The following is a 24610-nucleotide window of genomic DNA, read 5'->3' as shown; positions in this document are numbered from 1 at the left end:
AAATCACGTAGAGCAGAAATAAAGACACTTTTATTATATAATTCAAACTCAATCTATCGATTAAGTCTAGTATAAACTCGATTGCTTCAGCCGTTATTGAGAATTCGAAATATTATAAAGACTCAAATGTCCGACTCGCGTTAAGATACACGGTGTCTCGGCTACGCCCTTAACTGGTCGCGAGACACTACCGTGTCTCTTGATAGTATGACGTAAATTAATAAATAAAATTTTTCAATTAATAGCATATAAGCTCGTTAAGTTGGCCTTTTATTATATCACATATTATAAAAAATATATTTTTTACACATAAAATGTTTTTTTATTGAAATAATCACGATTTTAAATGTGATTTAACACAGTGTTCAAAAATTTTTTAATTAAATTTTATTAAAGAAAATTACTTGAAATTTTTTACATTAAGAATTTAAAGGCTCCTTATTCTCTTGTAGAAATTTATCACTACGCCAATTAATCACTTATTTCGAGTATTTAAAATACTATAATATACAGTAATTTAAGTATTCGAAATAAAAGTGATTAATTACTCGAAATAAGTGATAAATTGGCGTTACTAGTAATAAATTTCTATAAGGGTTGAAATAAAGTATAAGAGATAAATATAGGCTATATGTGAGCCGTATGCGAAATGTGAGATGTAAGACGCATATTAAAATTTAATTTTTCGATATAACTTTCAAAAATGTACACGAGGTACAAAAAATTAGCTTGGACATTTGTAAGACTTAAAATTGGGATTAATTCTCAATTCTATTAATTAAATTTCGATATAACACACCTTACATCCGCGCACGGCTCACATATAGCCCATTTATTAGTGCAATTTTTAAGTTCCTTATTTTTCAAAGTTCACCTTTTTACGTTATCAAATATTTTTACGTTTTCAAGAATTTTATATTTTTACTTACCGCAGTTTCTTATCCAAATGTAAAATCTTTTATCGCAGTCTATAAAAAATTGAAACAATTTACAATTGTATGATATAATATTATTATTATTACAATTTCTATATATATGCACATCTGTCAAATATCGTGATTTATTTCACATTATTATTATCTATTTTAATAAAAAAAAAAAAAAAAAACACTTGCAACAATCAAAAATAAACCGCCTGCCGCGAACGGAAAATGCCATGAAAGCACGCAATTTCCGCGAATCTCGTAATTTTTTTGAAAAATCAACAATTTCAACGAAATTGTAAATTCTTCAAATCACTGCACAAGTATAATTCACAATAATAATTTTCAGTAACTACGATAAAAAATCGTATACTGAAAACCGCAAACGAAAGTGCAATGGGAGTAAGAGTAAAGTCTGTGATAAAATTAATTGGCAATAGAAAATTAATAATTTTCAAATAGAAAAATTTTGAAATTACCGAGGATTTACAAATAATAAAGTAAAAATATTAAATAATTTATGTTTTCGAATTTTGCTCGCGGAGAGGATCTTTAAAACAAGATTTTTAGAAGAGAGGACCTTTAAAATATAAACAGGCAAAAACGTTGGAAAAATTAAAGCGCGCGTTTAAACAGATAAACGCAATGAAATAAATACGCAATTGTTTTTACTTATCGCTGTAAGCTCACAAGCTTCTGACGTGCTATACACTTTTATATAATATATACAAGGTGTCCGGTAACTAACGGACCAATGATTAAGGGCGGATTCTCTGGCCAATTTGGAGACGATTTTTCCTTAGCAAAAATGTTGAGAAGTCAATAATTTTCGAGTTATAAGCGATTGAAAAAATAGGTTTTTTGAAAACTAAACGTTTTGGAGTTAAAAGTCTAACATAATTACATTCTTCAGTTAATTTCAGGTAGAGTTTACTATAATAAAATTTTAATTTAAGGCTTAGTTATAAAGATACATAATGACAAAGATTGGAAAGTTGTAAAAAATGATGACCTTTTTCGACATTTTCGCTGAGGAAAAATCGTTCCCAAATTGACCAAAGAATCCATTTGTAATCATTGGTCTGTTAGTTACCGGACACCCTGTATATTGGACACGAGTTTCGTTTGTTTCAGATTCTCGAGAGTTGAAGTAGGAACATACGAGTATCATATATCGTTTGTGACTTGCCGAATGAAAGCAAGACAGAGAGCGAACGAGATGATGAGCTTAATAGCTCATAATGTTATAAATAAATAAATAAAAAATTATAACCTGACCTACTAGTTATTGAATCTTTTTTTAATAAAATGTTTCATTATTATTATCATCTAAGTCTAAGTCGTTTAATTACTTTTTAGTTTTTTAATAATTAATTTAATTTATTCTAGTCATTTTTATATGAGAAAAATAATATCACGTATACGTTTTATAATAAATTAATATATTTCGGGAACTGAATTATATATTCTTAATAATATAAAAGTGTTCAAAAATTATATTTGACTTTTAATTTTAATTATTTTATAGCAAAGAGTTCCGAAATCTCTTACACACATAATGGGGATTTTTTTCATCCATATAATTCGCAATTAAGTATATATGTTAATTATTAATTTTAATAAAATAAAAATTAAAATTAAAGGTCAAATATAATTTTTAAACACAAATATATTAAATTAATTATAAAACGTATACCCATGATAGTATTTTTCTCGTACAAAAATAATTAGAGTAAATTAAATTAATAATAAAAAAAATTAAAAATTAATTAAAGAATTTAAACTTATATTTTATATAATAATAATAAAACATTTTATTACGTCAAACCGTCGTGAAATAATTAAATAAAATTTGCTAGTTACGTCAAAGTCAAGTTTTCTAAGCTTATAAAACATTTTATTAAAAAACAGATTCAATAAATATAAGTACATGTTATATATATACTTATATTTATTGAATCTGTTTTTTTTATAAAATGTTTTATTATTATCATATATAATATAAATTATTTAATTATTTTTTAATTTTTTTATGAGTAATTTAATTTGTTCTAGTTATTTTTGTACGAGAAAAATACTATCACGGGTATACGTTTTATAACGAATTAAATATATTTATGTTCAAAAATTATATTTGACCTTTAATTTTAATTTTGTATTTTATTAAAATTAATAATTAACATATATACTTAATTGCGAATTATATGGATGAACAAAATCCCTATTATGTGTGTAAGAGATTTCGGAACTCTTTGCTAAAATAATTAAAATTAAAAGTCAAATATATATATTTTATAAATTAAACTTCGGCTCGTATACAATTAAAATATGTGATATAATAAAAGGCCAACTTAACGAGATTGATATTGAAAAAGACTGTCGTACAGTCGAAACGTTTATCTTAACTTTTGTATATTATGACGTAAATTAATAAAAAATTTTTCAATTAATAGCATATAAGCTCGTTAAGTTGGCCTTTTATTATATCACATATATTAAAAGTCAAATATAATTTTTGAACACTTTTATATTATTAAAAATATATAATTCGACTCTCGAAATATATTAATTCATTATAAAACGTATACGTATTAGTATTTTTCACATATTAAAATGACTAGAATAAATTAAATTAATTATTAAAAAACTAAAAATTAATTAAACGACTTAGACTTAGATGATAATAATAATGAAACATTTATTAAAAAATAATTATAATAGGTCAGGTTAATATTTTATTTATTTATAACGTCATAAAATTCTGTCCTTTCCGAAATACGCGAACGCTACGAAAAGATAAATTTCGTACATGCCGCCGGACGAGTTCATGAGCATGAGACGCTCTTATCTTGGGAACGTATTAATAGTTACTGCATTGACCACTACTACGATATGGCGCTGAAATCAGTGAGAAATGCTGGTCTCTCCTTCATCCAGACCTTTGGCGATCTGTCTATTAATCTGTGACCCAGGCAAACTCCGAATTGATATTGGAGACCTCGTGCGGTGACAACGCGAAACTCCGGTTTCAGTGTTGCCAACGCCGAGAAACCAATTCTCGGGTTTTATGTAGTGGTGTATGTCTGTACACGTACATACACCAACTGCATCGCTCACACGGACGCACGTAAGAGAGACAAGGACCGATAATCACGTGTTCTCCTTGTTCATCTACCGTGCCGGTATACGCGAGATGCCGCCTGAAAATGCTTTCTGGCCTTCCGTAGCAGAAAGCAGTAACGTAGCAAGACTAATAAACACCCACTTTTTGGAAATTGTATATATGGTTATGCACATATGTGCATAACGTATATATATAACATATATATATATATATATATATATATATATTATATAAGGGATATGTTGATTATATTCTTGATTTCTTTTTGATTATTGATACTATTGTATAATTTGCTCCAAATACTTATAACGTGAAAGAACGTTGAGTAATGTATAATCAATGCAAGGATGTTCAGTATATCATCCAGTATATAAATTAGAGTTCAAATATATCAATATCAATTTTTTTTATAATATATATATATATATATATATATATATATTAGAATATAGAAAAATGATAAAAAAATATATTTCGGCGATTTAAAAATTTTTTAATATATTGAAAATATTTTTACTACATACACTATATATAAGTGTAAAATAATTCAGAAAATAAATTTAATAAAAATCTACATACCAGCTGTGTGCATGTGTGCAATTGATTTATTACTTGAAATTTATTTACGGAATTATTTTGCATTTATATATTTATAGTATGTGTAGTTGTAAAATGATTAAAATATTTTCAATATCAAATTTTTAAGTTTATCGCCTATATAAAATATATATTTCTATGATTTTCTATATTCCAATATATTATAAAAAAATTGATATTGATATATTTGAACTCAAGTTTTTTACGTGATTAAATATTCTTGCATTGAGCCATCATACGTTACTCGTAAGTTCTTTCACGTCATAAGTACTTATGTAGCAGAGAGGAAGAAATGAGAGTTATACAATGTAACATCAATAATCTTATATATTATAATCTTATATATTATATATATATAATATTTCATTTATTTATAAAAAACATTTTATAAATAAGTAAAATATTATACAGACAATGTACAAGATGTTCAGTTTGTGCCATAACAAGCTTCAATCAATAATTATTACTCCAATGAGTATAATTCACAATAATTTTTATATAATATAATAAGTATTTGAATATATAAAAATATTTTTAAAAATTTGTTTTAAAAATTAATTGAAAAAGAATATTTAAAATATTTTTTTATATTTAAAATATTCTTTTCCTCAATTAATCTTAAAAAAAATATTTTTAAATATTTAAAAATATTTAAAAATACTATATATTATATAAAAATAATTGTTGATTATTATATTGGATTATTAATTGAATGAAGCTAGAGCTTTTAATATGGCTTTTAATACTGCTTGACAAGGAGAGAGCATCATTCCATCTTTGTCTCTCTTACATCGCATATGTAGTAGCGTCCATGTAGGTACAAACACTAAAAAATATTAAATTTAATTTTTTTATTGTTTTGAATAATTTTATCATTAATATACTTATTTTCAGAACTATTTCAATTTTTATTTCATACTTATGTTTATATAAATTATAAATTAAAAACATATCAAAAATGTAATACATATTAATAAAATGCAAATACATATAGAAAATTAATTATAAAATGTCATCTTAAAATAGTTTTTATTTTTGTTCTTTATTTACATATGCATACATATACAAAAAAATAAAAATAATATGATAGCCTTTTTGCTAACATTATCTCTCAATATTTGCATCCGTGTGCTCACGTATTAGTGTTTGTACCTACATGGACGCTACTACATATGCGATGTAAGAGAGACAAAGATGGAATGATGCTCTCTCCTTGTCAAGCAGTCAGCATGTTACCACAGAAATTTCCCCTGCTCCTTATGAATCTAGTGAGAATCTTATCGTCCAGATATTTCATAAAATAAGTGACATAACTTCGTGAATTTTTTTTTAATATATTCTTTATATAATAAAGCAGTCCTCTAAAAGGCCGGATTTTACATTTTCGCTCTTAAAAATTTATAATAAATAAAATACGGACTCGCGGCTAACCCAACCTTACCCGTTCCTAGCTGTGCATTCCCCCAAGTTTATTAAAAATTTTTATTTTTATCTTTTTTTCATAAAATAGCTCTTTAGAGGACTACAAATGAGCTTACTGATTAAGAATATCCTAAATTTAATAAGATTCATTCAATATTTTCGCTAATATCTGGAAAATAAGAATCCGTAATTCCCGGCCGGCCGATAGGCGTCTCCACCATGTCGCCTGCCGACCCTTAAGTCAATTACGAATCAAAAGCAACACCGAAACGGCGTGATTGATGAGTGTGATATGTGTGCGTTAGCCAATCAACCACGATATTATAAACTCGATATTTATTATCGATATATATCGATATATATTCTTTCGAAATTTTTGAATAATCTTGAAAATCTGCTTTTCATATTCATCGATTTAAACATTTACCGAAATATTTATATGTTAAATATATATTTCAAGATATATATATATATATATATATATATATATATATATACATTATATTTGATTTAATTTCAGTTTGTAACATATATGTTACATCGTTAATTACACAATTAAGTTACAATAGAATTATATATATCTAATTAAGACTATAATTAAAGTTTAATAATTACTTTTAAATTTTTTAATTACACAATTTGTAACAAAATTTGTAATCTACATAATATAATACGTAAATGATAAAATGAATAATTGACGATTAACTGTATATTTATTTACTAATTTAATTTTAGAGATCCTCATTCAGAAATCCTGAAAGAATTTCTGCTTCAAAAGTAGGTATATAAAATTCTTGTATAACAATAAAAGTATAAGATTATTCGCGAGTAATGTGCGTTAATGAAAAAAAAAGAGAGAGAGAAGAGAAAACGAATACATATACGCTAGAGATTTAAACCACAATGATGTATCATTTATTAATGTCTCCAATGAAGGAAGTGGAATACAGTGTTGTCCGCTAAGTGTTCCTCTCTCTTTCATCTCCCTTCGTCTAAGAAAGGAAACTGCGGAAAGGGACGTCTCCTGCTGCTGCGGATCTCGAAGAAATTTCACGGAAACCACTCATCAACATTATATTATATACATATATGTATATATAAAACAATTGTTACACACTAGAGCGAGTAATACAAAACAATGACCTTCAGTTAGTTTTTATTATTACAGTACCCCGTCACTTTTATGTGTACTCTAATAAAAATATAATTCTCATTACATCGGTACACCCAGTGATTTCATTTACGCACGTGTATGCATTTCCTTCTATATATAATGTATAGGTAAAATATCTCTTGCAGTCATTCACCTATCTCTATAGAGTGTCCGTCAAATTACGCGTCTCTTTACAAGTGTTTTAATTCGACAAGAGCGAATAAGCTTTTATATTTATAACTCATCCTTTTTCTCATTAAAGCTTTATAAAGATCCACTTTATCGCGTTGACAATGACACAGAAAATAACACGATTAGATATAATTATCAGGTAATTTTTAATTACTCTTAGCTAACTAGTTTTCTTTCACAATCAAGTTTTTTCATTATGATCATTACTGTTCAGTCTTTAGCTTTTATTATAGCGCATATTAATTTTGCTTGCAATTGATTGACCTTAATAACGAATAATCCAATTATGAAAATATGATTAAATGTTTTTTTATACATATAATTACTCAGCTTCATACAAAAAAAGTAATCCATCTCATAATCAGTAAGCGGATTAATCATTACAAAGGAAATGCAATCTTAAATCAAGATTTTTCTTTTGTATTCGTTTCTCATCATTGACGATAATAAAGCATTATTTAATCAAAGTCAGAATGAAAGATCTTCTTGCCAATAAAATTGCCTACGATTTGTCACCCGCAAAACATAGACTGAATTAAAATTATGAAATATTCGCAAACTTCTTATTGTACATCTTTTCGACACAAAAATTTTACGGACACTCTATAAGAATACATATATACATACGTATTATGCGTATATACTACATACATATACACGTGTATTCGTGTATATTTCCAATTTCGCAACTTTTGTTGTATACATATTATTCTCGTTTATATTTTTAGATGTAGACGTTTGTATATATAGAACTATTTTCTCATGCCATATTACAACAATACAAACAGTCAATGTTTAATGATAATGTTGACTTGCGCATTGCAAGCACCACAAATCTAGTATAGCAGTTTGAGCAATACGTAATGCTTCCTTCAGGATCGGGAGATTATTAATATGACGCGAGAAAATCGTCGAGTGATAGCAATAAACCAATCTCCGTCTCCTTTGTCGCGCTCGATTCTGTTTTACAAGGTGTCCCGATCAATAATACAAGAGTGTTTTGTCTCTCGCTTCTCTTTATTTTAAGTGTAACTCTCTTTCGAGATTTTAATAACAATAAAATTGGAATAATAAAAGTACAATACAATCATTTTTCTTTAAATTAAAGTTACATATTTAAAATAATATGATAATTTAAAATTGATGATTTCGATTGAAAATTAAAAATTATTTATCTGACAATCTTGAAAGAGAAAGAGAAAATAAAATAATTAATTAAATTCTTTTTTAAGAAAGAAATCAATTTGACTGCGAAAACGTTATCGATGTAAGATCTGTGGGACACCGTGTACATGGAATCGTGCCCATAGGAAAGATTTCACCGTTTCCTAATTTAATTGTAATAGATTTAAGCGTAATGAGAAACACCGTTGATTATGATCATTTCGATTCTCAACATCCCGTCGATGCGACTCGGAGCTGAGACGGATAAATCTTTCCCTTCTTTCTGCGAGATAAGACAAATACAAATGTTGAATTTTATATATATAGTATCAGAAATCGGATGCATAAATCTCGATACATTTCAGTTCCAAGTCGCTTATCACATCGCTTTTCTCGACGAAGCACCTAGCAGCTAATCACGTAAATATGACATTTCCCTCTCTAACGTTATCCACGAATAACAGTAGTTATTTACACAGCATCTAACGTTATTTACATCGCTAGCTACAGCTTTACGCGACTATATAATAAGAGGGAAGTAGCTTTGTACCGCTTGTCGCGCGCGCGCGCGTCTAAATATCGATGCTTCGTCTTATAAATATATATGATACATCTCCCATCCTTGCGATTAAATGCACAAATACTTGTTGATATACGCGTTATTTTCAGAAATTTACTATTTTATAAAGGAGATTGAATAAAAACTCATTTATATTTATCTTATAGAGACAATAATATAAAGATCTTTTTCTCAAACCAATATATATTGTTATTGCATTCGTATTTTATCATCATTTCTGGCTATAAATAATCGTATTATTTTTGTTCAAATTACCGTTACAAAAATACTGCATCTTAATTATTATCTTCTTCGATATAAATATTTACCTTGTCAGTCGATTTAATAAAATACTCTCTCAGTGTCAGTCTGCGTCACGGATAAATAATATTTATATTTGTGACAACTATAATCTTCTTAGTGTTAGTTCTATAAATGAAATTATCATGTCAAACGGATAAAAGATATCGCGTATAACAAGTGTCATCTATCAATCAATGTGCTACATCCTCATACTTAAAAATTGTCTTTTTTCCGCGAATATACATATATTTCGCGCGAGGAGAAAATAGCCCTGAAAGAAGTTGGCGCGGACTTTGCAGAGCATTACGTATTACGTCTCTCTATAACGTTTTTGGCAATGAGTAGAATACTAACAGATCTTAACGCTAATTACGTCTAAGCGTGTCTCGGTGTGTGTCACACAGATAACATTAGATTACGTCTTCTTAATAACAACAGGGAGACTCAGGTAACAGTTTCAACAAGTTTCTTTCATTCTCTTGACGTATTATTCCGCTAAACAAAATTCTATTATTGTTTAACTTTATATTTTTCTTTTATTCGCTTTTATATTTAAAAAATAATAAAAAAATATATATATTTGAAATAAATATATTGTTCCATGTAAGCGTAAGATGAGATTGCCGTAATAAATCGTAGTGTAAAAAAATGACGTATACAAAAAAATGTATATATATATTGTATATATATACATAAGTAAAATTTTATTTATTGGAATAATACGAGAGATCTGCTAGTCCTTTATAATAAAAATCGTATGATAGCTATACAAGGATTAACACAAAACTAAAAATCTAGATAGTATAGAATTTATGGAATCTATGTAATAAAGAGATTTTTGCAAAATCGAATTGAGGAATATTCCACATTTAATATTCGCAGATTTGTAAAAGAAAATTTGAGTGAAATTTTAACATGAAAAAATGTTAAGAATTAGTACTCGCGTGAAACTAATGATGTTTAAGAAGAAGAGAGTAGAAGGATAAAAATCTATATATAATAAAAACACAGAATATTCTTACTATTAATAGAGAATATATATATATATATATATATATATATATATATGTATATATAATATATAAATCTGTGAAACTCTAGATCAACAAGAATTTACGATATGAGAAAGAGATATCACAAAAGATGGGACAATAATGCCTACGTTATCGAACATCTATAAAGAACAGAGAAGAATAAAGAAGAATCTGATCAAGTTACAATATCGCAAAGATCGCAGTCTTCGCGTGATCAAGGCGTAGGGAAAGGGCGTAAAAATTTATATAAGACTATTATACAGAGCAGGGACCTCGACGACGAAACAAGGAAACGGACTAAAGGAGGATACGGAAGAGAGCCGAGAATCGTGTCCTTTCTTCGCAAAAAGCTACCGCCGGGACTCGAAGAACGAGCGGCAGCGCGCGAATCGTCAGAGCTTCTCGGTCGCCGCTGTTCGGTGAACGTTGCTCGATCCTGGACCCACGCTCGTGGATCGTTCTAATGGGAAGGGCGCCTTGCCCAAGGGTGGCTGCGAGATCGCACGCTTCGCCGTCCTAAAAGAGCTGTATCGCAAAATCAACGATAATTAATAACGATTACAAACTTCTCATTTCTCCTCGAAATGAATGAGAAACGCCAATTCTTCCCGATACAGATACTCGATTTCGAATCAAAGTTTTAATTTTTAAAGATGGAGTACCATAAGAGTTTATGCCCTGATCTTTATCTATTGTACTGATATATGTATAATATTTTATATTATTTTTTTTATAATTTTCCATGATAAATTGGAAGATTAAATTATAAGATTGTATTAGGAAGAAAAGGTTCAAGCATCGCGTTCCTCGAGTCATATCAATAACTTTATTTTTTCTATGCATATTCGACGTAATGTCATTCGAATAATCGCGATTGACAATACGTGTCATATGACTGTTGGATGACTGTTTAATATCGTATTGCATTCTTGTAACTATTCGCATGTCTAATTAATATAATCTGTTATTTGTGTGCGACAGAAACGAATTGCAAATTCATTTCTTGGAAGTGGAAGCTTTTCTAATTAATTACGTAATAAAAATAGCACAAGCATTGATAGATGGTTAAGAAATATTGACTTGCAGCTTAATTAAGTAATTAAAAATTAGTGCAAATAATTTAAAATTATTAACTGCACTATTTAAATCGAGCAATCCGCTTCTGTATCGTACAACGTATTGTGCAATAAGCAGCAGTGATGTATTTTTCGATAATGCGTTTCTCCTTTCTCTATCACACTTAAGCTGAAAACAATTAATGATTTTGCTGTCTGTCAATGCACATTATTCATTTCTGTTGTTGTATAAGTATTGTATAACACACATACTTTTTCGACATCCTATATACACAGAAAATATCAACAGATTACAGGATGCAAGACAAAAATACATGAAACAATGTATTATGTTTCTGAATATATTTGGAAAATAAATTTCCTTTTTTTACCTTAAAAATTTAATCGGATTATATATTTTATTACCTTTCAATCAAATCGATTGTCTGAATAATTAAATCCAGAATACAACAAGATAATATAGAATAGAGATTGATCGAAAGTAGAATTTATTTAAATATGTTTAAATTCCTTTTTCACTCTCTTGTTATTCGAGATATTCATTAAAATGTTGTTTAAAAATTCGACGAGGAGCACTTGATCCTTTTCATATATTTTTGCCGCGCATCCCGTAAAAGTTAAGAATAGTGCGCTTCGCATTGAAGTTTAACTCGCTTGTGAGTAAAGTGGACATAGATCGCCATTGAAAGCTGATGAATGAGAACAGCACAATGGGGAAAGCGGTGGTGTTTTACATTTGTATACTGCTGGAAAGCGTGACGTAACATCTGAAGCGGATAATGGATAATGAATCAGATGTCGACGGAAGATACCTGTCCGCCCTATGGATGACAGCGAAACGATTGTTTATAATCTGTTCTTGAAAATGACACGAGAAAGGTAAAAGGGAGAAGCATTCAACTAGGCGCGTCTGAACTCTGTCGAAGCTCACTCTTTGAGTTATTTAATCCTAAATAGCTCTGGCAGACGCCTCTAATTCTAAAACAAAAACAAATTATATTATTTTACAAATTTTATATCGTAGAATATAATAAAAAATTAATTTAATGCAGATTTATTTTGAATAACAGAGTCTCTTGACATCTGGGGAATAATTTACTGGAAGGAGATTTAGTATAATCGATGCGTGATAAACACGTCGACTCTTTGCAATACATTCGCGCTTGCTGCCAGTACTACGAAGAGAATCATAAGTAGATCTAGGAACGAAAAAAGCGATTTTTTTTAGAGAAAAGAGCGAGGCAACTGTGGAACGAATCGATTAATTCACGCGGAATGAATTCTAATGAATCGATTTTTGAATCGAATTTCTACAAAGCACGTCTTAAGAAAAGCCTTAACAAAGAGAATTGGGCCTAGAATCTATCTTACATTTTGGTATATAATCCTTGATACTGCTTTTTCTCATTAACGTACGCTATTGTTCGTCCCGTGATACCGCCACCTACGAAATGCAATGCTGATGAACGAATCCAGAGATTTTTGTTGATAGCGCACGTGTATATATATATATGTATATGTATTATGACATAATGGGCACACAGCGCAGCGAATGCGTGAAATCGGGGATGAAAAGGATTTGCCAGTGTTTTCGCTTTTAAATGGAGATCCCACGGCACGTATACCTGTATGTATGCGCGTGAGTTCTCGAAACTTGAACATTCACATGTAACGTAATAATCGTGCATGGTGTACACATCTTTTGTATAAATGTAAATCTATATGGCATCCTTATTCGTGCTGCTATACGGTCCTTTTACGGACAAGCAACAAATCTTCAGCCTGATCTACCATCAAAATAAATCATTTATCCCCGAGATCATTTAATTATCTCTTTCTTTTCATTTAATTAATTCTATTATATATTGACTCGTAAATCTTGCAATATACAAAAGTAATTATATATGTAGCAACAATGATTCCTTGACCAACTTGAGAAAATTATTTCACAACTTGTATAATTTTTTATTATAAAACATATAAAAATTTCAATTTTATTCGATTTTATATTTAATTTCTAAAGTCTTGATAGTCAATTTCTGAATTGTTTTTTTTAATAATATAGCAAGAGAGTTGTAAAAAAATTCTGATATATTTTTAAAAAATCATAAATTATATATTCTAATTAATTATTCTAATTAATTATTCTAATTATTTTTAATGCCGATTGATATTACATCATTAAAATATTGCTCATGTACACTTCACATTAATGAAACTACATCAAATACAATTGAGCAAATATATTCAATTAAAGTAATCATAAATATATATATAAGTAAATTAAAATCTACTTAAAATTTAATTTATTTTAAATCATAAATTAAAAATAAATTAAACAAATATAATTTTAAATAATTATTTACATTAGCTATATACATTAAAATATGTCCTCATTCAATTTACATAAAATAGCATTAATTAATATTGCGTTAAAATTTAATTATATCCTCATCATTTAATCATAAAAGTTGTGAACCTCGACACTCTATCGTGCCAATTTAAATGAAGAATTCAAGCATCACAATTCTCAGGGTGTAGATATGAAACGATCTAGGTGGTGAATCTAGCATTATTTTATAACACAAAACACTCATCTAACAAGTTTCAGGCGGAAACGTGAGACGACGGATTTACCTTCGTCGTTAAAGCGAGACCGGTTCGTTTCGGGAAGGTAACGAAAACGATTTCTCTATTTCCCGGGCGTATCTATAGAGAGGCGATTATAGAGCAGTCATATTAGCCACAAATCCTGGACATGTATGTACTAGCCGATAGATACAAACAATAAGTTCGAGTGTAGGATTACGACAACAGTCGCTTTCGCCGAGTGAGAGATAGAGAGACAGAGTGCGATATTTAACTACGCTGACAACGCGACATATCCCTCATAGCAGGTACCTGCAATCAAGAGACTGGTCAGGACAATTCGATCGTTGGTGTCTTTGTTTTAACTGATTAGAACAGCGTAGGAACGGTGCAGTGCGCGTTAGTGGCAGAAAGATTTTTTAAGGAAAAAGCAAATAAATTAATAATAATCTTAATTATGTGTGATAAACGTTGATTACGAATATTAATCTAACAATAAGTTGTTAATCACGACGATATATCAATTTAATATAATTGAGAGATATATTTCTATCATTTAATTATCTTTCTTATATTTCTTTTATATTTTATCTATAAACACGTGTTATTTATCTACACATTTTAAATAAATTTTGTTCGTATATTGATTCTTCTAGTTATAATAAATCACGAGGTGTGCTCTCGAGAAAGAAATAGGAATAATTTTTAAATGGTAAGAAAAACGCGATTTTTCTAAAGACATAGAAAAATTATCGCATTCATTTTTTTAACTTATACACGTTGTCTTCATAAAGATGACGCATAGACCTAATTGTAATCCTATATAATCCTTCTACCAATAAGATCGCGCTGTGAAAGATTGGGGGGAGAAGCGGAGTATGTAGACGCTGATTTCTTAATTGAATTTACAAACTGAAGCAAAATATTTACTTAAGCAAACGACATTCGTGATATTCGTTTGAAAATTAGAGAATGATTAATATAATGATAGCTATAAGCATCTGGTATTCAAGTGGAAACTCGAATCGGCGCCTACGGTGAAGAGTAAGAGCAGTAGACGTTTGTAGATAGTTACCAATGTGAGTAAATAAATTGTACGTAGATTATAGGCGTGTGTTAGATGTGAGTAAGGTAGATTTTCCGCTTTAAGTAGACGCTGTTGCGCGCCGGGGAGTTCACCGCTGTGTCGTTACTGGAACATAGCCGGTGCTCGTTTTCACACACACACATACATACACACACGCACACGCACGCATTGTCAATTGCGTAACAATACAGTGCGCGAACGCCGCCCAGGGTGTCATTTCTCGACCCTTTCTTGTCTGACTGCGATTTAAGTGAAAAAAAAAGAGGACAGTATATACGCCAAGCGAAGCTATATACATTGAATGCTAAAAAAGTGACGTCATTTTTACGTTATCTATCATCTATTTTTCTTTAATAAATAAGCATTAGACAACATTCAATTGATGTAAGGATCCTTTAAGAATGTTAGAATAATGTAAAATTTTCGAAATATACATCTTCCGAAAGATCGACGGAATTAAAGATTAACGAGTTCATCAGATAAAAAGCTTCTCACGAATTTTCACAAACAATTATTACTGTACAAACTGAATTCATAAGATATTTTTTTACAGAGACCGACTGTTGACACAAATAAAGCTAGAGAAATCTACCTTGTGGCAGCAACGTGAAATAGTGGTTCTCGGAAGCAATATCCAGCAACAAAGGGTTGAGAGAATAAACCGCTTTCACGCGCCGATTACATTTTTTCGTGTAACTCCCAAAGTCAGTTGCATTTCCTCCTCAGCAATATCGTTTTTTAAATACAATTTAATTTATAAAATTTCGCCTCTGTATGCTTGCTCATATACTTTTTCAGGATTATAATGAATTATAATATGTAAAAGAAATAAAAAGAAATAACATATTGTATAATTCTACTTATTCCTTTTTAATAATTAAATTACTATAAAATAATATTCTTTTGAAACAAACAAATTTTGTATCCTATTCGCAGATATGATATTTCGAAAGTGAAAAAATTTTTTATATTTTGATGTAAGAAAACAATCATGCAACTGACTTTAGTAAATGCACGATGCTTTCGACGTAACAAAACCATAGCAATATAATCCGACGAGAAGATATTTAATTCTTTTTGACGAAGCGTGAAAGATCTCTCTTTCTTATCACAAAATTGTCAGAATGCATCATTTACAGTAAACTCACCTTCGTCGACGCAAGGAAGTATTCTGTCCCGGCAAGCCAAACTGACCCCTGGGGATCACCATGCGCGCGTTACCCTGGGCGGGACGTGAACCTCCGTGCGCTTGCAGCGTGCTCAGATGGGCGGCATAGCCATCGTACAGTATTGTCGCCAGAGTCTGATGCTTTTTGGACGCTTTGCCGATGATGAAGATCTGGCTCGGTTTCAGGTTTATCGCTGTGTACACGCTAATGTCCTTCTCGCTGCCGTACGCCTGATGAATTATCATTCCGTGTTCCTGTCAATTACATCCAATTAATCACAAATACAGTCGCGCGAAGAAATATCGGTATCAAAAATTGTAAGAGAAGAATTGTTTATAAATCTCGATATCTCTGGAGAAATTGTTTATGAAGAAAATTATTCTCGTCGATCAAGAGAATTGTGCGATCAATCGTGAATACTTCATTATTTACTTCTATTGTCGGTGTTTGCTATTATTACGAACCTTTACAAGCTTATTCAAATAGGCGGCTTTGTGAGCGAGCGGATCTCTCGACAAGCCGTCGGCGAACGAGACGAGACCGTGAGGAAAGTTATGTTGCGACAGCCAGGAAACTACCGTCTGCTGTTGCATGTCAGGTCTCGCAGTAATATAAATGATAAGGTAACCTAGTTCCTGCCAATGCCTATTACAAGTATTAACAGAAAAAAATATATATTAATAGAACAAAATTTTGTGTATAAACAACGTTCGCTTATATTTTCTTTTCGAGATAAAAAAATTACAAATTTATATCTTTGGGATATGTCACCTCACAACATCGACGGCACCAGCCCAAACTTTCGGATCTTTGCCGCTCACCGATCTGCTGGCGGCGAATGAACCGTCTATACTAAAAACCACGCACTCGGTTCTCGGCGGTATCACAGCGATGAAAAAATCTACAGATGTGTGATCTCCCCTGCAAATACAAACGCATATTAGTTCAGAAAGAGATTGGAAGAATTTATATTTCTCATTAAAAAAATATAAATTAGACAAAAGATTCACATATTAATTTATATTACATTCATCTGTGTTTGTATATCTACATTTGTTGATCTTTACATTTTATATCTTTATCCATGCTTAACTTTCATTCATAGATTATAAATTTCAATCTTTTTTAGTTTGATTTATTAATTTCAATTAATTTCAATTATTATTTATTAAAATCTTTAATCTATCTTAAGTTATATATGTTTTAATGTTTCTCATTGATATTGATTAATATCTATTTAAAATTTCAAAAAGAAAATGCATTACCTTACAACCATCTTAACTGGATAGAGCCCATAACCTAGCGTTTTGTCATCTGGTATTTTGTAAATTATCCTACCATTTTTATCAGTTACCTCGGTGGAGAAGTACGTCCACTCACCTGCCGGTGCGTCTTTCATAATGTGAATATCCACTTTCTCACCTATAACAGAATGTGACATGTTCATTTTTCTCTTCTTTGCATTGTAATTTCAGCGATTAAAATATAAAAAAATCAGTTACTAAAACTATTATCAACATATATATGAATCATTAGCAAGCTTAACTTTTTCAATTTTGTTTACCTGTTAAAGTTATCATATCAATAGGACTGTACATGAACCTAGCAATTAATATTTGTGGTGCACCTTCCCTTACAATGACATCATTTGCTCTGTGATTGGCAGCAACATTCTGAAATGTATCAATGTAACCATAAACAATACAGCTAAGAGAGAACTAATTAAAAAAAAATATATATAGTGCAAAAATTGTTTAAACCTAAATTGCCAATCATAGAACAAACCTTAAGTTTAACGGAGGTACGCTTTTTATTCCATTTCTCTCTGGGTTGACCTGGACGGAAGCTAGTGAGATCCTTTTCCTCGTTACCGAGCAGCGACAAATCGAATCTGCCCAACTGCCTCAGAATAAACGCGATTACGTCCGAAGATTCCCAATAACTGGCGTGGAAGAGATGTGGCAAGGCATTTGTAGGAAAATTAGCGAGACCCTCTGGACAGTAGAGAGCGTAATCTAATCTTTTAGTGCCCCACCACTTTTGCGTCACTGAAACAAGGTAATAATAAATGTTTTAAACAATTTCAAAATCTTAATAAAAGATCAATGCACTTGCTTTGAAAGACTGTTGCAATTTAAAATTTTTCAAGTTTGTATAGATGTCTGCTACTAATAGTAGAAGCTGAAAATAAATATAGTAATATAAATTTTTACTTACGAGCAGACACCGCTTGTAAAGGAACATTATCGATAATGCCCGACATTGTACTTTGAATCGATATATCGGATAGTCTTCTTAAATGCATTTGAATATTAGGAATGTTGAGACCGTCAGCGAACAGTTGCGGATTTGTCTGGATAGTCTCCACTGAAATCAAATTTATCTCATTGACCAATTTATATTATCAATTTATCAAATTTAAATCAAAAGATTTGAGTTTTGTTTCTTATAATTTAATTTACAATCCTAATATCCACTTACGTAAGTGATAAGGTTGGCCGTTGCCGAGCGGATACTTTTGATATCGAGCGATATTGACTGGCGGTATCAACGAGAACCTCGCCGAGATTAAGGGTTCCAATCTCGCGGCCACGGGATCCGTGGGATGGAACAGATTGTGTACTTGATTGACCAACGGCCTAGGTATGAAGCTATTTCTGTCAGCGGACGCGGTCTTCCTGTAGGCGAGAACCAGCGCGAGCGGACTGCCAAATGTAAATAAGTCACCTACCTCGAAGTCTAGTTTGTTATGGTCGCTGCAAATAAATGCCCTTAATTAACACTTTCGTAGTTATGGATATTAATTCTATGTTCGCATGTCAAAGATTTGAAATATTTTGATATTGAATCGTGAAATATAATATCTTTCCCGTTTTATCCTTTTTTTAGGATTATTAAAAAAAAAATTTCATCATTGACATAGTATCACCTCTCTGGTATCACTCACCCTGTGCCGGAAGATCTTCTTCTAGGAGATGGCGCGGAAAGATGTTTGACGTCTTCGGCATTACCGTCGTTGCTTTGCTGCTGGCTGCTACCACCTTCTAGGATACTGTTCTCGCTACTATGCCTCGAGTGCTGCGTCGCTCTGCTTAGGGCATCGTAAGCCAGAATCGAGCCTACCGAGTCGCCTACGAAGCAAATCTGCCCGCTGAAGCCTTTACCCTCTTCGCTCTTGACGAAATCATGATACACTTGATTGGCAGCCAGCACTACGCGCGATACCGCGTCCTGATAGTCGGAACTCGAACTCGCCAACAACGGAATCGCGCCGATCGGGATAGTATCGTGTGTAACTTGCGGCGCGTCCATGCACGATGGTGATACGTCAAAACTGTACGGACTCAGACTGTACAACAAGATTATTACAGTTACATTATGGTACTTGTGGTAATTGGTTCTAATAAAAAAGGCATTTAAATGCGATATATTACCTGGATAAAATTCCAAGACCTTCGGTACAAATGGAAGGACAAGCGACGAATTTGACTGATACATGTCCGACCATGCTGGGATAATGCTGCCTCATTACGGATTCAAAAGCTCCGCGGAATGTTGTTATGTCTGACTTCTTTGCGGTTAAATCGACATTCGCGTCTGAAATACAGAAGCGTGATTTTATATACAAGTTCTATATCAATTGTTTATATAATAAAAAAGTATGTAAAGTAAAGAAAAATATATCAACAGTTATTAAATTTAAAAAATAATAATTTGCTTGAATTATACAAATTATATTTAGATTTTCAACTAAATGTAAATTGAAAATAAATACTCATATATTTCTACTAAAATAAAGAAAGTATATTATTAACCTAAAACACTGCCACCGTGTATCACGATGATTAAGACGGTAATTTTGCACGGTTGATGCGTAGGAGAATGTTGAGGGGATGTTGGACACGACACGTCAATACTGGTTGACGTGCGGATCTGCAGTCTCTTACTATTTCTCTCGCTGGCGACGCGTTGCAGATACGACGATGAAAATATTGTGTCTTCTGCAAAATATGAAAGAATAAGAAAGAAACAATATAAAACTCCAGTAGACTTATATATATATTAAAATGCCATATATAAAAACATAGTTGAAAAAATATATATTTCACGCAATATTATGTTATAAAGATTTTTTAATATACCAACCTTGCTCGTTTGCTGCAGATGGTGTTCGCGTAGTCGTGTCGTCCCCTTCTGCTAGAAGATCCAAAGAACTCCATTTAGCTAATGAGGAGTTATCTTCAAAGTCCTCTGTATAATCAGAAACGTTAACGCTGCTTATGCAATGCGTCTCTCCGATTAATCGCGAAACAGGACTTTCGTAATAAAATATATAGATTATAAGAATAATATTCAACAATCTACTCAATGCAATATTTTAAAGAGCATAATATCTATATTAGAAAAAATAATAATTTTATATTATAATATAAATTCGAAATTACATAAAATATAATTTTTAAGGTACAAATCCAACTTTAATTGCGATAAAAATTATTCGAATTCTAGATTATATAGAAGTCGTGTGTCATTCTATTTGATGCAATATATAAAACTCTATCTAATGTATGCAAAATGAATCGATTTGTCAGTCGCTAAATAAATTTTTTTTCACTACATGAAGTAGCCATGCTGCCACATGCCATATACGCGAATCTTTCGCAAATTCTATTTGTTTTAATCACATGCTCGATTCTAATTGTTAATCGAAGAATGCAAATTTTAATATATATGCGCCAAACAAGCCGATTTGTCGCATCGTCTACGTTTCTCGTATTTTAAGATCATTGTATATCCTTAATATATAGAGTGACGTCCTTTCGCAATTGATCTCGCGCTTGCTACTTAATCACTCTACGTGTCCTACCTTTGCGTATAACAGGTATAATGAACCCAGCTGCAGTATGGGATGCGACATAAAAAACAAAGAGGATAACACATAAAAACGCAGCACATGCTGTCCTATATAGCTTCAGTTATCTATATATGCATTATTTCACAGAACACACTTCTTTCGTATGAATTATCAACAAGTAGCTCATCAAGATCTATTAATATCATCAAATATAAATTATAAAAAAATTTGTGAATACAAAAGAATTATTTATTATAACTCAAAATGCACACGTATTAAACTTATTATTATTTATTTTTCACGTTAAATAACATTTTGTAGTATAAGATATATCGATATTCAAATATTGTTATATCTGATAGATTTGAAATTGATCCGGTATGTAAGCTCAAAGTCTCTTAAACATCTCTCTTGTTCGTATCATTTCAGAATTTGTATCAATGTATTGTAAAATCCGTTACAACGGAAAGCAGTGTGCCGCGGAAACATTAACTATCATTCATTTGATGATGAATCGTGTGTCAAACGTTTCTCTCTCTCTAGATTATCACAAGCGCATGCTACGCGTGCGCGCGTGAAATAATAGTTTTACCTTGACAATCGAAGAATTCGTCATCGCTACCAGATTCGGATTCCCTAACGATGCTCTCCATCCTCCAGTTCGCGATTTGGATATCAAAGTTCTTGTTGGAGCTCGGCGAGTGCAAATGCACATTGTTCTTTCTCCACTCCTTCTTCGCATCGCTCCTCGCGGTTCTGCAACGTAGCTCGCTTAATTAATTTCGGCTTCTTTTATAATTTTAATAATATACAAACTCCGATACTATACATCCGCGTTAATGGCAAATAATAATCGTTCATGTCACTGTGTTATCACCCGAAATAAACTCCTTTGTTGCCGCAGTTAAGCTGCTTACAGCAAACAATTAATATCAGAAGTTGGTGCACTCTGACAGTTATATCTTATCATATCGAGAGTAATAAACTGGCGATTAGAATATTCGATATATAAAATAACCAGTATCGTATCAACGCACTAATTTTAAGATCGCACCTAATAAGTATCTTATTAGTCAATAAAGGCAAAAAAAATATAAAGATATAATTATGTAGATTTGCACCAAAATCATTTTCTCAAACATCTCTCAATCATTTAGCAATCAAACGATCATTTCATATACTTTTAGATGTTACTAAATTTGCCACTGTTTAAAATAACTAAAATCGAAACCAATTAAGACGGTTTAAAATATCTATTTCAGAAATGAGATGTCGAGGCAACCGCGTAGAAACAAGATATTTTATCGTAAGACAAATATGGGAGACTAATCGTGAATAATCTTACTTAATCTCGTTGACGTCAACCGGCGAGTCTTCGGGACTGATTTCGCCCTCGGAGCTGGCCGCCGTGTTAATGATGGGAATGTCGGACGGCTTCCTGACGGACAGCGGACTCTGCGTCTCCTCCTTTTCAATGCTGCCCAGGGTGGCCGCCAATGTCTTGGCGACATCCGAATCCGGGGACGACATCGAGGCGTTTGCCGTGACCGGGGTCGCCGGGGTCGCCGTCGTTGTCATCGTCGTCGTTGTCATCGTCCTCGTTTCCCTCGTCTCGTTCTCCTCAAGCTCCTCGTCCATCGAATCGCCGAGTCCCATCTTGCGCTGCAACGCAAGCTGCGTCTGCCGTTCGATCTCCCTTATGTCCTCCATCGTCAGACCGTTCCACTCGTCCTGCCAGGCCCAGGCCTGTCTGTGCGCCCGCACCATCGTCTTCCGCAGAGCTGGAACCGACCTTAATACGTCTCACGCACGGCCGCACGGATGCGCCGGTTAAAATTAACCCTTCCGATCACGACCTGTGTTGCGAGGAAAAATTTCCAGCGGCAACGTTCGCGCATCACGTGCGCGTAAAGCCGAGAGTAATAGCGAATCGATAATAATAATAATCCGTCTTTAATTATGCTAATTCCAAAGTAAATCGGCAACAAAGTTTCTTACAGTCTTTACTTTTTCAATTAATTTCAGCCGACAAGCCTTCGTCGATAAATCTAAATTACTTAATTAAAACATGTGTCACGAAAAAATTCAAAAAAATTAAAAATACCGAAGATTTAAAGATTCTTTAACAGAGTCATGATCGAAAGGTTTAATCCTTTAGTTGCCGGACTCTTTATGTGATGAAACATTATTCATAAAAAAGCGAAAAAATATGAATCAATACATAAATTACAATGCCATATATAGAATATATCAGAGAGCGTGCATTTTTTTAGCGAATTGTGACATAACATTATTATATTTCATAATTTTTCTCTTTGTAATATTAAATATTCCATAATAATTATCCATAAAATTGAAATCAAGATTCGATTATAATCCTCAAAATTAATTAAAAACTAATATTACTGTGGCTACATACACATTGCTGCTTCATTATTGCACAAAATAAAATTCTTTTTAATTAATATATATATATATATATATATATATATATATATATATATATATATATTATTTTCGATATACAAAATGCACGACTTATGAACCATTTTATATTACATTAAACGAGATTGTGAATCATTAGTATTACAAAGAAAATAAGTGTTTATTTTGACAAAGTTAAAGTTCTCTCGATTTCTTTTATTATAGAAAGGAAAGAGAACATGCAAAACTTTAAAAATGTCCAAAAAAATTATTTTTTTATACAATATTTTGTAAAATGTATTAAAGAGAAAGAAAGACTTGACTTCTCCCCTTTAGGAGATATCAATTGCGTTAAAATGTAATTAAATGGTAATTAAATTTGATATTGTCCGGCATCTAAAGGGCGAGAAAGGGCAGAGAGGTGAGCATATTACGGTACTAACCTACGTCGTGTATGAACTTTTCTAATTTCGTTTGCATGCCCCAATAACGGAACTCTACTCGGCATAGCTTGTATGCGCACATTAGTGACTTGCCCGACGGCGTTGGCTGTTGCTTTCCCTAAACGGCGAGAAAATTGCTAATGTATCAACGGTGAGACTACTTAAGCGGAGAAAGGTGTAAAGTTTCGAAGAAAATAAAAGAAAGAGAGAGAAATAAGAGAGAAAAGAAAGATTTATACTTCCACATCGGCCCAATAATCCTCCAGCCATGTGTCCTCCAGCGGGCCTCTTCCTGTCTTTTCCGAGACGTATAACTTGGGATCCTCTTCCTTCACATAATCGGCTCCGTAAGGCTGATCCTTGACGATGTCGATCACATCTTATCGGAACAAAACAGTTAATCGGGATAACAATGATACAATGACAATGAGTCATTACATAATTTTGTTAAGAGACGTTAAATATTTATCTATAATGATGATGAAAAATCACTAGT

General features: G+C 31.6%; 1 protein-coding gene across 16 annotated transcripts in view; it reads right to left on the bottom strand.

The window, feature by feature from the left end:
• Positions 1–6958: 6958 nt before the first annotated feature.
• rdgB (retinal degeneration B) overlaps positions 6959–24610 on the bottom strand; it is a 68479-nt gene continuing 50827 nt past the window's right edge. For 3 of the 16 annotated variants that reach the window (XM_029300148.2, XM_085481789.1, XM_029300151.2), the window contains 18 exons: positions 24354–24493; positions 24115–24232; positions 22593–23028; positions 21840–22003; positions 21260–21289; positions 20539–20643; positions 20208–20393; positions 19827–19989; positions 19340–19741; positions 18874–19148; positions 18610–18759; positions 18178–18440; positions 17957–18065; positions 17658–17814; positions 17164–17313; positions 16857–17037; positions 16372–16646; positions 6959–10996 (listed from right to left, as the gene is read on the bottom strand). In XM_029300148.2, the coding sequence (XP_029155981.1) occupies positions 10864–10996; positions 16372–16646; positions 16857–17037; positions 17164–17313; positions 17658–17814; positions 17957–18065; positions 18178–18440; positions 18610–18759; positions 18874–19148; positions 19340–19741; positions 19827–19989; positions 20208–20393; positions 20539–20643; positions 21260–21289; positions 21840–22003; positions 22593–23028; positions 24115–24232; positions 24354–24493 (3437 nt within the window). In that variant the 3' untranslated portion in view covers positions 6959–10863. The other 13 variants (XM_029300164.2, XM_029300159.2, XM_029300156.2 and 10 more) reach the window with 13 other exon arrangements.

This window comes from Nylanderia fulva, unplaced genomic scaffold, assembly GCF_048542155.1.
Source record: "Nylanderia fulva isolate GAGA-0341 unplaced genomic scaffold, ASM4854215v1 Scaffold19, whole genome shotgun sequence".
NCBI classification, from domain to species: Eukaryota; Metazoa; Arthropoda; class Insecta; order Hymenoptera; family Formicidae; genus Nylanderia; species Nylanderia fulva.
This window is presented reverse-complemented; position numbering and strand designations above follow the sequence as displayed.